The 14,176-nt window shown below is 47.6% G+C and overlaps 1 protein-coding gene and 1 pseudogene across 1 annotated transcript; one reads left to right on the top strand and one right to left on the bottom strand.

Annotated features, from left to right (window-relative positions):
* Nucleotides 1-261: 261 nt before the first annotated feature.
* LOC128760904 (interferon-induced GTP-binding protein Mx-like) lies at nt 262-5,131 on the top strand. Its single transcript, XM_053868638.1, has 12 exons — nt 262-475; nt 1,241-1,378; nt 1,446-1,600; nt 2,381-2,519; nt 2,581-2,779; nt 2,843-2,921; nt 2,993-3,115; nt 3,262-3,403; nt 3,475-3,633; nt 3,702-3,778; nt 4,179-4,424; nt 4,489-5,131. Exons 1-12 carry the CDS (start codon nt 289-291, stop codon nt 4,711-4,713), a joined length of 1,869 nt encoding a protein of 622 aa, XP_053724613.1. The 5' UTR covers nt 262-288; the 3' UTR covers nt 4,714-5,131.
* On the bottom strand, nt 4,322-13,682 carry LOC128760903 (NLR family CARD domain-containing protein 3-like; annotated as a pseudogene).
* Between the last annotated feature and the right edge of the window lie 494 nt (nt 13,683-14,176).

The raw sequence follows: 14,176 nt of genomic DNA, 5'->3' as shown, positions 1-14,176 counted from the left end.
AAAACTATGATTTAAAAAGTCCATGTTACTAAGACTTAAAAATGCTGATCTCATTTCAGTCCAATGGATCCAGATTGATGATCAAGCTCCTAAGAACTGAACAGTTAATAGATCGATGATTAGAACTCTTCAGAGCCCACCTGCTATGAAGTAAATGCCATTTCAGAGGAAACCAAAGCGACTCATTGCAGACTAAAGAAGGGCAGGAGGAGCGAGAGCAGAAACGAAACCTAAGTCTGCGCTTCCTGCTGCAGCAGCACTGGTCCTGTCAGACTCTCTCTGAGCGCCATGACCACGCTGAACCAACAGTACGAGGAGAAGGTGCGTCCATGCATCGACCTGATCGACTCGCTGCGCTCTCTCGGCGTGGAGAAGGACCTGGCTCTGCCGGCCATCGCCGTGATCGGAGACCAGAGTTCGGGGAAAAGCTCGGTGCTGGAGGCGCTGTCCGGTGTGGCTCTGCCCAGAGGAAGCGGTGAGTGGGTGCGGAAAACATCGGTCTGACACTTCAACACTTTCTTCTGATTGGCTCTGAAGCCTTTTATTTTAACTTCTTAACTACTCCTGTTCTTCCTGTGAAGATGAGATGGATTGGTCAGAAATCGATCCCATCCATTTCCGTCCATTACTCTGAGGTCAGGGCGCGGAGGCAGCAGCTGAAGTTAAGACGTCTACAGACTTGCCTCTCTCCAAAACATTTCTCCCTTTTGCTGAAATGTCACTCCTCTGGTGATGTCACGGAAGTCACCAGAATCTCCCTGGGTGCTATTTGGAGACGGAAACGATTGAAATCACCTTTTGAATCCAACTATTGCTGTGAATGTGTACAGTCCACCAGCGCAACCACATTCAAACTTGACAGCCTCGTATTGGTGTTGATCCTTTCACTCATCAATATGACTTCCAACAGTTCTAGATATTTTATAAGATCAAAATCATAAAAAGGATGCAATGTGCCCAAAATACCTTTTATAATGTGCTCACACACACAGTTACACATATATTTCTCCAGCCTCTCCCCCGAAACCTAACCATCCAAAACACATGGCTAACCTGAACCAAGAATCTGAACCAAACTGAAACCCAATGACAATGACACAGATTCTATGAAATCTTCTCAATCTGAGTCTTAAAGTGGTGAGTTTCGGCCAAAGGTTCACCACAAGGAGGCGTTTCATCAAGAATTGGTCCTCACAAGTGTAGAAAAACCTAATTCAGCAGACGTGTGTCCCCCTCAAAGGCATCGTGACGAGATGTCCCCTGGAGCTGAAGATGAAGCGTCTGAAAGAAGGAGAGGCCTGGTCTGCAAGAATCAGCTATCAGGGGACTGAGCAAGACATCGACTGTCCAGCCGACGTGGAGAAGCACATTCGTCTGGGTACGACACGTCGCACTTTCTGTCCCTGCTGGACCACGTTCATTCACTTGAAGCGTCTGCTTGCTAGCGCAAGATGAGCTGGCGGGAGTCGGCCTGGGAATCAGCGATGAGGCCATCGCTCTGGAGATCGCCTCCCCCGATGTTCCCGACCTGACTCTCATTGACCTTCCTGGCATCGCCAGGGTGGCGGTGAAGGGTCAGCAAGACAACATCGAACAGCAGGTGAGGTTGCACTGAAGGTTTCCAGGACCAGGTCTTAGAGTAGGAGTTCAACTTCCTGTCTATAGCTACGAAAGAGCTCTCTGAAGGTACGTTGACACCACCAGCCAATGACAGTGAGTAGAGGCTACTAAGTTGAGGGCTACGTGATAGAAGTGGGCCACTCGACACGATTTGAGCTATTCTCTGCTATTTTGGAAACTCATGACACAACTGGGCCACAGCAACTATGAGGTTCAGAAAATAGTAGCGGTGTGTTGACCAATCAGAGCCCCGATCTCTAAGTGACGTGCGCAGGAGGAGAAGTTAATCGCTGAGCCATCAAACTGGCTGTGGTTCAGCATGAAGTATCACTGGAGGCGTTCAACGTCCAGGCAAAGCTATTGGAGGATGCTTTGAACCACCAATGTCTCTTTTTGTGTTTTTTTTATTTCATAATTAGAGGACCCTGATAGTTTGAGGATCAACTCCGCCATCTTGAATCCACAGTCGGCAACAACCTGAGACACGTGCACCAGCAATTGATCAAAATTTGGTAACAACTTTGAGCTGAGCAGATGTCATCCAAGAGAGAGTCAGAGTATATCCTCTGCTCCTTCAAGAGAAGACAGGTTGTCTTTGGATCTAGTGAGGTGGTTGACTGGGAGGAGGCCCGGGGCAGACCCAGGGAGGGAAGTACTTCACCTGCTAAGGTTCTGGTGTCATGTCAGAGGGGTGTTGTTTCACACTGTAAATCTCCAGAGGAGATTGATGATTTCAGAGCTGTATTCTGGGTCTGTGCAGATAAAGCGCCTGATCCAGAAGATCATCACGAAACAGGAAACCATCAGCTTGGTGGTTGTCCCGAGTAACGTGGACATCGCGACCACGGAGGCCTTGAAGATGGCGCAGACGGTGGACCCTGAAGGAGAGAGAACTCTGGGTACACAATACTGATGCTGAAACAGTCCCGTGTGTGGAGTCTAACCAGAGAGACCCTCCAGGTATCCTGACCAAACCGGATCTGGTGGACAAGGGAACGGAACAGACGGTGGTCGACATCGTACGGAACGAAGTGGTGCCGCTGAAGAAGGGCTACATGATCGTGAGGTGCCGCGGTCAGAAGGAGATCACGGACCAAGTTCCCCTCACTGAGGCCATCGAGAGAGAAAAAGCCTTCTTTAAAGATCATGCCTTTTTCGAGTAGGTTCTCCGTTTGGAGCTGGAACATCAGCACAATCTGAACTCTCTACATTTCGCTCGCAGCGTCTTGTACAGCGACGGCCAAGCCACCGTCCCCAAGCTGGCTGAGAAGCTCACTCTGGAGCTGGTGCACCACATCGAGGTAGAATCTCTCTCTGATGGAACCTTCTGGGCTCTGAGCGTCCTCAACCGTAACGTTGTTGTGGCCACTAGCTGTCACTGCCCCGCCTGGAGGAGCAGATCGAGGAGAAGCTGGCCCAGACTCAGGCAGAGCTGGAGAGATATGGAAACGGACCTCCATCGGAGCCGTCTGAGAGACTCCTCTTCCTCATTGACGTGAGTCTCGTGCTCTCTGGTCACCATGTTTACTGGTTCTTTCGCTCAGAAGCTCAGCGTGAGCTGTGAAGCTGCCAAAGTATAATGTTGGCAGGACACCCTGGCTGTGGTTTTGGACTGACCGAAAACATCCTTCTGCCCACCAGAAAGTCACGGCTTTCATTCAAGACGTTACGAATCTGACGTCGGGGGAGGAGCTCCAGTGTGGGGAGAAGATCAACGTATTTCCCGCGCTGAGACAAGAGTTTGCCAGCTGGCACGAGCAGCTCGACCGCTCTGGAGAAAAGTGTGAGTGTTGCCACTCGCGTGACAGGGTCGGATGTTCACTCTGATATTCACTCTTTCGTCAAACGTTGCAGTCAACACCAGGATCAATGAGGAAATACAATACTATGAGACCAAGTTTCGTGGAAGAGAACTGCCTGGTTTCATCAACTACAAGACCTTCGAGGTCCTGGTCCAGGAGCAGATCAAGCTGCTGGAAGACCCTGCAGTCAAGAAGCTCAAAGATGTGGCCGGTGGGTGGAGAACACTGCAGTGTTCGGCTGTTGGTGCTGCACATTCATGTTGTGTTGGTCTCCTGTAGACGCTGCAAGAAAGTCTTTCATCCAGCTCACCCACAAGTGCTTCACTGGCTTCCCCAACCTCTTCAAAAACACCAAGGTTGGAGCTGTTTACCTGGATTTGTCCTTTTCAATACACCTGGTCTCTCCTCTCCACGTCTCCAACCTTCTCCTCACTACAGTGACCTCTACTGTCCTGTGAAGCTGCTGCTCTGACGTCACAGTCATCTCCACCCAGCTGCACTCTCTTCATCCCCTGCTTCATCTCTAACCACACTTGAACTGTTATCCCTACCTCGACATCCTCATCTTCATTCCTCTTGTTCTCCTTGTTCTCACACCTACTCACTATGTCATCAGCAAACATCATGGTCCGTAGAGACTGCTCCCTCTCCTTGTCTGTCCGCCACTGCAGCAACAGGAGGAGCAGATCTGATGTACTTTTACGCTCGATTATTGTAAAAATTGTAAAATTGTCTGAAAAAATTGTTTATTTTCAGGCAAAGATTGAAGCCATCAAACAAGACAAGGAGGCGATCGCAGAGGGGATACTGAGAACTCAGTTCAGGATGGAGCAGATGGTTTACTCGCAGGACAGGACATACAGCGGCAGCTTGAGCCAGACAAAAGTAGCAGAGGAAAGTCAGCAAATGGCGCCTAATGCCTCCAGCAGTTTCATACCTGTTGTGATGCAAAATGACGCATCGCTCCTGGGGATGAAGTTGCACCTTAAATCTTACTACAAAGTAAGTGGCAGGCGGCGGGTCAAACACGGTGCAGCTCTGTGAGTGACACTCCTTCCTTCTCCAGATCGCCAGCCAGCTACTGGCAGACCAGATCCCTCTGGTCATCCGTTACCAGATGCTGCAGGAGTCGGCTGCTCAGCTGAAGAGGGAGATGATGCAGATGATTCAGGACAAGGAGAACGTGGAGGTCCTTCTGAGGGAGGACTCTGACATCGGGCAGAAAAGGGCGGCACTGGAGAGTCGCCTCAGACGTCTCCTGAAAGCTCGAACATACCTGTTGGAGTTCTAGTTCAGAGTGGTCATTGCTGTCGTCCGTGTCAAACATCCACCACTGTTTTGCAAGAGTTGCAAACTGAGGCGCAGAGCGTACCAGAAAACCAATCAAAGGAAGGACCAAAGCTCTTTCTTGGTCCATGGCTGGAAATGGTGACTTAGTGGTGCAATAGTGGTGAATCACGGTAACACGGACGCCTGCAATGATGGATTTGGTTCTTCAGTGTCTGTCGTTGCTTGAATTCAGCGTGTTGTGTTTTTGGTTGAAGATCGTTTGTTCCGGCCTACTTGACTGTCGATTACTTCTGCCTGTCTCACTCACTCGCCTGCGCTACACCGGGAGTTTTCGCATTACCATAGGCTGCTGTTCATTCTTCTGCCGGTGCCTGTTTGACCACATTACCAGGTCTCCAGCTTTGCCCATTCACGTGTAGCTCCATAGTTGTTGTGTTTCATGGTGAGAACCTTGTCAAATGAAGGTTTTACAGCTCCATGTCTGTCAACACTGGTGGTTTCTGACTTGAGACTTTCTCTAGCTCTTTGTTCCGCCCTCTCTCACACACACACACACACTGTCAAGCTCGGTCGGACTTGGTCATGAAATGAGTTGCTTTTTTCATGTCACATTTTGAATGTAGAATATTGAATGGGGAAATGTACTGTACTTTTGAGTGAGTGGGGCTGGGACATGGCTCATATTTAAACCCAACAACTGTTTTTGTGCATTTAAACACGACATTCTACTTGGAAATACTTCTGTTGGAATCATATTGTGTGGATGTTTTTTATTGGTTTATATTTATGCTTGGATAAAATAGATTCCCAGTTAGTCCCCCCTAAATTCCCATTAATGCAGAGTGGAAAATTATAATAATAATAACTCCCACTGAAAGTTTCCAAGCTTAAAATTCAGGTGAACATTTTCGGCCCCTTGCATCCCGACAGAGAGTCACAGAGGAATCCGTGCTCCACAGGTAAAATCCCGGGTAAAGAGGTTGAGTGAAGGAGGTGAAGAAGGTGTGGAGGTGGGTCAGGGCATCACAGGAGACTCTGTAGAAGGACACAGATCCAGCTGGCTCGTCCACAAACACTCCCACTCTCTTAGAGTCGGAGCTGCACTGGATCTCTGTTCGTGTTCGACTGTGATAACCAGAATAACCATCATCATAGCAGATCAGACTCCAGGACTGATCGTCGTATCCGAAGCCGCACTCATCCTCTCCTTTGTTTCTCCTGTACGTCACTGAGATATGAACTCCTCCTCTCCACTCCACCTCCCAGTAACATGGACCAGCCAGAACCTCTCTGCACATCAGCTGAACACGCTGGTTAAACCTGTCTGGATGCTCCGGATAGTTCTGCTCTTCCGTCACGTTTCTCACCGTCCTGTTGTCGTTGGACAGCAGGAGGCGCCGGTGTGCTGTGTCTGGATCCAGGGTCAGGGGACAGACGTCTGGTGGAGAGAAGACATGTGAGGAAGTGACCTTCTCTCAAAGTGAGGATGGAACAACACTGGCCCCTGTCGTCTTTGGTAACTAAAGCAGCAACGCTTATGCTGTGACATGACATGACATCGCTTTGACGCTGGAGCTAACGTGCTCAGAAAACGGGGCTAATGTTAGTGCTACAATAGTGAAGAAGCTACTGTACTTAAATAATAATTCTCACAGTGTGCTAACCCGCTGAAACTAAAAGGCATTTCATCGGTTTCATTTACTTCAGCTTTCTTAGGCTTATGTTGCTAAACCGAGTTGAAGATTAGCACAAATAAAGTTCATGTTACTAAGGCAGTTGTTTATATTGCTATTGCTAATGTCAGTGTTGCAAACAAATGCAGTCAAAACTAATGTTGGTAAAAACAATTTTACTGAAGCTAATTATTGAAACCAACGCTAGAGTCAACGTAGCTAAAGCTTGTGTCGAAGTTGATAAAAGTAAAATGGTGACTTAGCCAAATGTCACCAAAGTCAAAGCTACTTACGCTAAAAAGGTGTCGCTCAAGCTAATGTTGTTGAAGCTCATGTGGGAAAAATCAAGTGTCGATAACGTAAGATGACGCTAATGTTGCTAAGTGAAAGCTAATTTAGCTAAGCTAGGTTTCTATCGCTATTACTGTGGAGGTATCTATCTAGCTATTACTCAAGATTTCTGAACTAAAAATTATGCTTCTGTTGCAGAAGTTGATAGCAAAAGCACAAGTTTTTAAAGCTAATGTTGATGTTGCTAAACCTAATGCTGTAGAAACAAGTATTTTGGAAGCAAGTGTCATATTAGTGTCTTAGCTAGTATTGCTGGAGCAAAGACTCATGCTAATGTTACTATGCTAAAGCTACCGTTGTTGAGGCCAAGTTCGTAAATTTACCAGAAGACATTTTCTAAAGCTGAAACTCAGGCTACTATCACTCACCAAATGCTAATATCGCAAATGTTTTTAAAGCCAATGTTAACATTGCTAGTACTCGTGCTAGTGCTGAGGCAGTTTCTAGAGTTCAAACCAATGCTACAGTTGCTAAAGCTAAGGCTGTCAAACAAGGTGTGAACATGTGTGGAGTTGAGGAGGCACGAGAGACAGAAGTTGGCGTCTCCAATGTTGTAAACGGGGACAGAAGTGCACCATGACGTTGAGCAGACCAGTGTCTACGCCAGGAGCTCAGATCAGAGATCAGATGGTGGTGAAGGTCTGTCTGTGTGACCTGCAGACTCCGTATGTCTCGTTCTGATCAGGACCTACTACCACTGAGACCTGACTCTGGCTCAGCTGCGTGCGATATTGTGAGCCTGGACTTCACCTCTTCACCTCAGTGTCCACGTGGACAGAGCAGGAGGTCGTGGACTTCTCATCAAGCCAATGTTAGCGGACTTACACTTGAGCAGGCCGGGTCTCAACCTCTGCTCTCCACTGTGGTCCACCCTGGAGGAAGAAACACTCAAATAGATCATCCGTCTCAAGTGTCTGCTTCATGCTTCCACAGGTGACCAGCTGGAGAACATGTCAGGGAGCGCATGAATCCAATGACAGTTTTGATTTGTGTGCTCTATTCACATGAGTCTGAGCAGCTCCTGGATCTTAGGTTCAGTCTGAAGCTCTTTGGAGCTCAGTCAGCTGCTCGACCATTGGGCACTGTTGCTCTGTCCATACCTGAGAGTCTCCAGCCTGAACTCTGAGCTCTCCAGTCCACCAGACAGCAGCTCTAGTCCTTGCCCCCCCAGATGATTGTAGCTCAGGTCCAGCTCTCTCAGATGGGAGGGGTTGGATGTCAGAGCTGAGGCCAGAGAAGCACAGCCTTCCTCAGAGATCAGACACCCTGACAGACTGCCGTCAAGGAAACAAGGAAACTTCACTCAGTGTTTGAGAATGTCATGGAAGCAGAAGAACAGCTCACACGGGGAGCCTGACTGACCTTAGAGTCTCCAGGCGACAGTGTGGACTCCCCAGTCCTGCACACAGAAGCTTCACTCCTGAATCCTGCAGGTCGTTGAGGCTCAGGTCCAGTTGTGTCATTCTTGAGGATGGAGAGCTGAGGACTGAGGACAGAGGTGGACAACTTCTCTCAGACAGCCCACAGCTTCTCAGCCTGAGAAAGAGAGCAGTGTCATCACGAGGTTCGTCATCTTTTCCCTCAGATGTTTCTCCAGGTTCATGTTCCTCACTCACTCAACACACACCAGCTTCCTTCTTCTTTGGTCCAGACACACCAACAACACAAACCAACATCTGGACATCAAACATTGAGCGTACTCCAGAGCTATAAACAATGGTGCTTCTTTCCGGAGCCTGCAGGGTCCTTGACATAATCATCTGGACCATACTTTTGTCTAGAAGTACCCCTAGAAACATTTACAAGTAGACTAAACAGCACTTGTGTCTTCAGAAGAAGTTCACATGGAAGAGGTCAGAGTTCAGACTGGGGCAGGACTGACCTGAGGGTGTCCAGTTGACAGTGTGGACTCTCCAGTCCAGCACACAGAAGCTTCACTCCTGAATCCTTCAGCTTGTTGTCCCTCAGGTCCAGTTGTGTGAGACTTGAGGATGGAGAGCTGAGGACAGAGGTGGACAACTTCTCTCTGACAGTCCACAGCTTCTCAGCCTGAGAAATGAAGACAGGAATCAAAGATGTGGTGTGTTGGTGTGTAGTACAGCTCAGTAAAGATGTTTGTGGTTGGATCCACCTACAGAACTTTGTTTGAAGCTCTGACCACGGGCAACAGTCTCAGAAAAGCGTCTTCTGAAGCAGAGTATTTGTTCAGGTCAAACACATCCAGATGTTCTTCAGAGGATAGTAGAATAAAGACCACAGTGGACCACTGAGCAGGAGACATATGTCTGGAGAGACGACCTGATCTCAGCTTCTGTTGGACCTCCTCCACCAGAGAAGTGTCCTTCAGCTCATTCAGACAGTGGAACAGGTTGATGGTTCTCTCTGGAGACGTGTCCTCACTTATCCTCTCCTTTATGATCTCAGATGCTTTCTTATTTGTCCAGTTGCTACTTCCTGTCTGAGTCAACAAGCCTCTCAGGAGAGTCTGGTTGGTCTCCAGTGAAAGTCCCAGGAGGAAGCGCAGGAATAAATCCAGGTGTCCGTTTGGACTCTCCAGCGTCTGGACCACAGCTGTCTGGTAGAACTGTTCCAGACTAAGTTTAGCCTCAGATTGTGGGGGTTGTTGATGGTCCAGCAGGTTGACTGCAGAGTTGGTGAAGGTCCGGTGGACATGAAGAGCAGCTAGAAACTCCTGAAGACTCAGGTGGATGAAGCAGAAGACTGAGTCCTGGTATAGTCCTCTCTCCTCTCTGAAGATCTGTGTGAAGACTCCTGAGTAAAGTGCAGCAGCTGTGATGTCGATGCCACACTCAGTGAGGTCTGATTCATAGAAGATCAGGTTTCCTCTTTGGAGCTGTTCAAAAGCCAGTTTTCCCAGAGACTCCATCATCTTCCTGCTTTCAGGATCCCAAACTGTGTCTGTCCCAGATCCTCCATGGTACTTGAGCTTCTTGACTTTGGCCTGGACCACCAGGAAGTGGATGTACATCTCAGTCAGGGTCTTGGGCAGGTCTCTGGTCTCTCTGCCCTTCAACATGTCCTCCAGAACTGTGGCAGTGATCCAGCAGAAGATGGGGATGTGACACATGATGTAGAGGCTTCGTGAGCTCCTGATGTGAGAGATGATGGTGGTCTGCTCCTTTCCTCTGAACCTCTTCCTGAAGTACTCCTCCTTCTGGAGGTCACTGAACCCTCTGACCTCTGTCACCATGTCCACACACTCAGGAGGGATCTGATTGGCTGCTGCAGGTCGTGTGGTGATCCAGAGGTGAGCTGAGGGCAGCAGCTTCCCCCTGATGAGGTTGGTCAGCAGGACGTCTACTGAGGTGGACTCTGTAGCTTCTGTCAGGACCCGACTGTTGAAGTCCAGAGGGAGTCGACACTCGTCCAGACCGTCCAAAATGAACAGAACCTGGACTCCTTCAAAGTTGCTGAGTCCTGATTCTTTGGTTTCAGGAAAGAAGAGATGAACAAGTTCAACCAAACTCAACTTCTTCTCTTTCAACAGGTTCAGCTCTCTGAAGGTGAAAGGAAACATGAGCTGGAAGTTCTGGTGGGCTTTGTCTTCAGCCCAGTCCAGAGTCAGCTTCTGTGTCAGGAGGGTCTTCCCAATGCCAGCCACGCCCTTCGTCAGCAGGCTCCTGATTGGTCGGTCTGTGTCAGCTGAGGCTTTGAAGAGGTCTTCTTGTCTGATGGTGGTTTCTGGTCTGGCCTGGTTCCTGTTCGCTGCTTCAATCTGTCGGACCTCGTGCTCCTGGTTGACCTGGTCTGTGCCCCCCTCGGTGATATAGAGCTCTGTGTAGATCTGATTCAGAGGCACAGAGTTTCCTGCTTTAGCCACACCCTCAGACACACTGTAGAACTTCTTCTGCAGGCTCCTCTTCAGCCGACGTCCACACTGTGGACCCTGACTTCCTGAATGAAGAGACACATCAGTTAGAACATTCTAAAAGGCGAAGCTAGAAAATAATTTTTAGTGTCAGTTGATGGCTCTTCTACTTTAGATGGACTCATAGAGCTGATGTACACATGTCCTTCATCTTCATCATGTTGGAGGTGATCTTACTGCTCCACAGCCATTCAGCCAGATCCTCCTCCTCCATGTTCCTCAGTAGGTGAATTGTGATCTTCAGGAATTCTTCTTTGATGCTCCTCCAGTGCTTCTCCCCCTCACACTCTATAGGTTCTGGATCATCTGGAGTCAAAAGCCTCCAGACTCTGCCCACGTAGCTGACAAACGTCTCCTCCAGTCGCTGGAACAGAATCATAGAGAAGAACGTCAGAGTGATCGTTGATCAGCTCCAGAACCACAAAGACCAGGAACTCCATCCCAATCCATACCTGCCGTGTGAAGTCCATATGTGAGAGATGTTGCGGACCTCTGAAAAGTTCTGAGGTTTGATGATCCACTCTAAGAAGAAGAGATCAAGTCTGACATTCACAAGGTTCTGAACGTCAAGGTGGAGACCAGAAGGTTCCACCCAGACCTCCAGACAGGACCATCATCAGAAGGAACATCATCTCACCTGTCCTCTGAAGACTCCAGTCCAGCTTTGAAGTAAATGCCACGTCCCATGGAGGCATCGCTCTTCAGAGAGCCACAGCAAGACTCTGCTGATTCCTCCCTATAGTTCCTGGTGAGAACAGAACTCTGGTCACCTCTCTCATCTTTCTCCAGCCTGGCATTCACCAGCTATAGCCACTAGGTGTCCTCACAGTGCTGCACCTGTCCCACTCTGGACGGCAACTGTGAACGTTCATTGCCCCCTGGTGGTGTGGTGAGTCATTGCGTTGTGGGCAGATGTGATTTAATAAATGTGTGCGCGTGTGGACATGGTCCCTCTCCTGGTCAAGAGGGGACACACGGTCTCACACTTGGACACTCTCACCGTGGACCTGGGTGGTGGGGTAGAGGTGAAGGTCCTACTCCGTTGAAGGTGACAGATCTTCCCATCACGTCATCACCCTTCGGAGACACACTGGGTCCAGGTCCTGGTCTTGGATCCCCCTCCTCTCTGCCACCAGGCTCAGCAGAGTCTTCACCTTCACACAAAAGATTCTTTTTCAAACATTCTTCAGTTTGACCTCTGCTTCATGGTTGTCTGCACGGATCTTCATCATGGTCTCTGAAAATAGTGTCACTCTTTCGTGTCATTACTACATAATTACTTCTAAAATATTGTTGCTTTTCCAACTGTTGTGTTTGAACTGAACTCTACGAAGGACTTTTCTTTGCTGAACTTGAAGCCACGACAGGCAGGTTATTGTTGAGGGTGGTGCTCTGATGCACACTTGATTTGAAGAACATCAAGAATCAAATAAAAATAAGGCCAAAAGAATCTTTTCCTCAAGTCGGTCAGACCGAGTCATGGCAGCATTCTCCATGTTTCTATGGCAACACTATAGTGACAATGAAGCAACACAAACGGTTCTCGAAACATGTTTGTTGTACGAGCAATGCGCACATATATTGTGTTCAAATTCATTTAAACAGATAATAATATCAGTTCTGCTGCTGTTTATCACTGTGTCTTTATAGTGAAAATAAGGGGTGGGATTCGATGAAAAAAATAATCTAATTAATTAGAGAGTTTGTGATTAATTCATCTAGATGAATCACAGTTTAACGGTATAAGAATATTAGCCACTAGAAGCCACATTTTTCAATTTGAATGAATCTGGTGTATCACTGTATCAAATGATGGACCCTTACATCCGTTTAAACAACAAAATATTGTTTATTTTGCATCAGTTTGACAATAGCACAATAAATCACCATGGTGGCTATATGCCATATATATATAAGTGTTTATATCACCTTATTTAAACAAAGCTCTTTTAATGTCTTGAAAATATTTGTACAAGAATTTCAATTTTATAAGAATTTCAAGTACACCTGCAGCAGACACTCTACATTCACTCCTACAAAAGCCTGTTTTAAGGCTTGGAACGCATTGTTTCTTTTTCCATTCATTGTAATGGGAAAAATCGATTCAGATTTCGAACAAATCGCTTCTGGAACAGCCGTCTGTGTGTACAGTACACAAATATTGGAAAGACAATTAATAATATCATTTAATATATAATATTAATAATTATTAATAAAATACATAAAATAATAATAAAATGTATCAATATTGCACAGTTGCTTGTCTTATTCATAAGCCAATGATATTACATATGAAAGGTTACTTGGAAAAAAAGGAGAAAAACATCAAGCGTACATCAAACGTCAAAGACATTTTAAAGTAAATTCACACCATGTACATAGACAACAATCGATGTTCCTGTTGGATTTTTCTTTGAAGCTCCGTACATAGTTCTCAATGAGTTACCTTCCTCGCTGTAGTTTTCTTGGATTTCCATACAAACATGGTGAAACAGTAAAACCCTGGTCATGTCACAACAAATCTCAGGTATCTGCTTGTATCGTAGCTTCGCCCGGGTTTGTTTAGGTCTTCACTTGGATTAACGTCTAGTCAGAGGTGTCAAACCGGTCCTCAAAGGGCCGCAGTGGGTGCAGGCTTCTGTTCCAGCCAATCACCAGTCAGGTAACTGAAGACTGTCACTCTGGCGCCACTCGTCTCAGCTGACACCTGACTGGTTAAACTGTGTGTGCTTGTTCAGTTTGGAACAAAGACCTGCAGCCCCTCTGTGGATCTGTTTGAGACCCTCCAAGTATAAACATAGCACAGATGCTGTGGCCTTCTTCTCTTTCTTCCTCTCTTTCTGACGGATTATTTGGAGTGTGAATGTGAAAGGTGATGTCAGTGGTGAGAGTCAAGTCAAACTAAGTCACTGACCTGTGAGCGAGTCTCCTCTCCGCAGCCTGCGGTCCAAGCTGGAGCTTAGTTCTTCTGACTCACTGACTGCTCTTCACACACAGAGTGATCCAAGTCTGGCTTGCTGACCCAGGAGAGTTGTGAGTCTGATCGTGAGTTTTATCAGGACGGTGTGTGTGCCAGAGCAAGGCGTGGCTCTCGCCCACAGCACAGTAAACCAGTTTATTGAACCTGAACCTATCTCCAATAAGCCCGTCAAGTCCCAGAATGATTCACTCTCTTTAGTGCTGTGTTTCAGTTCCAGGCGCCTCATTTATAACCAGTGCATGCACCATGTGTCCTGGTTGTCATGGCTCCGCTTCCAGGCTCCGAGTCCTGGTTTTGCTTCTCTCCCTCTGTTCCTTTGGCACACGGCTGGAGCCGATTTCCCCCTGATTACTGTCTTCAAGAACACCTGGGCTCCAGCAACGTGTGCCAGATTGTTTTCTTTGTTTCCTGCCAGTTCTCCTAGTCCCTGTGTGTTTCCACGGTCCCTGTGAAGTTTCCTCTGATTCCTGTGATTTTGGACTCCTCTCGTTCCCCTGTGGTAACTCCTGGTTCTCGTGTCTCTCCCTGTGTTCGGCTTTTTGTTCTGTTTGCTAGCTAGTTCATTTAACTC

Source organism: Synchiropus splendidus, chromosome 6 (genome assembly GCF_027744825.2).
Source record: "Synchiropus splendidus isolate RoL2022-P1 chromosome 6, RoL_Sspl_1.0, whole genome shotgun sequence".
In the NCBI taxonomy this organism is placed as follows: Eukaryota; Metazoa; Chordata; class Actinopteri; order Syngnathiformes; family Callionymidae; genus Synchiropus; species Synchiropus splendidus.
The sequence above is the reverse complement of the archived record's forward strand: the minus strand, read 5'-3'. Positions and strand labels throughout refer to the sequence as shown.

What these genes read in the sequence shown, in the direction of transcription:
- LOC128760904 (XM_053868638.1), top strand. Translation starts at nt 289, where the DNA reads ATGACCACGCTGAACCAACAGTACGAGGAGAAGGTGCGTCCATGCATC. An exon ending in GGAGAAGCACATTCGTCTGG is followed by an intron (nt 1,379 to 1,445) that starts GTACGACACGTC and finishes TCTGCTTGCTAG; the next exon opens with CGCAAGATGAGCTGGCGGGA. An exon ending in AAAGATCATGCCTTTTTCGA is followed by an intron (nt 2,780 to 2,842) that starts GTAGGTTCTCCG and finishes TTTCGCTCGCAG; the next exon opens with CGTCTTGTACAGCGACGGCC.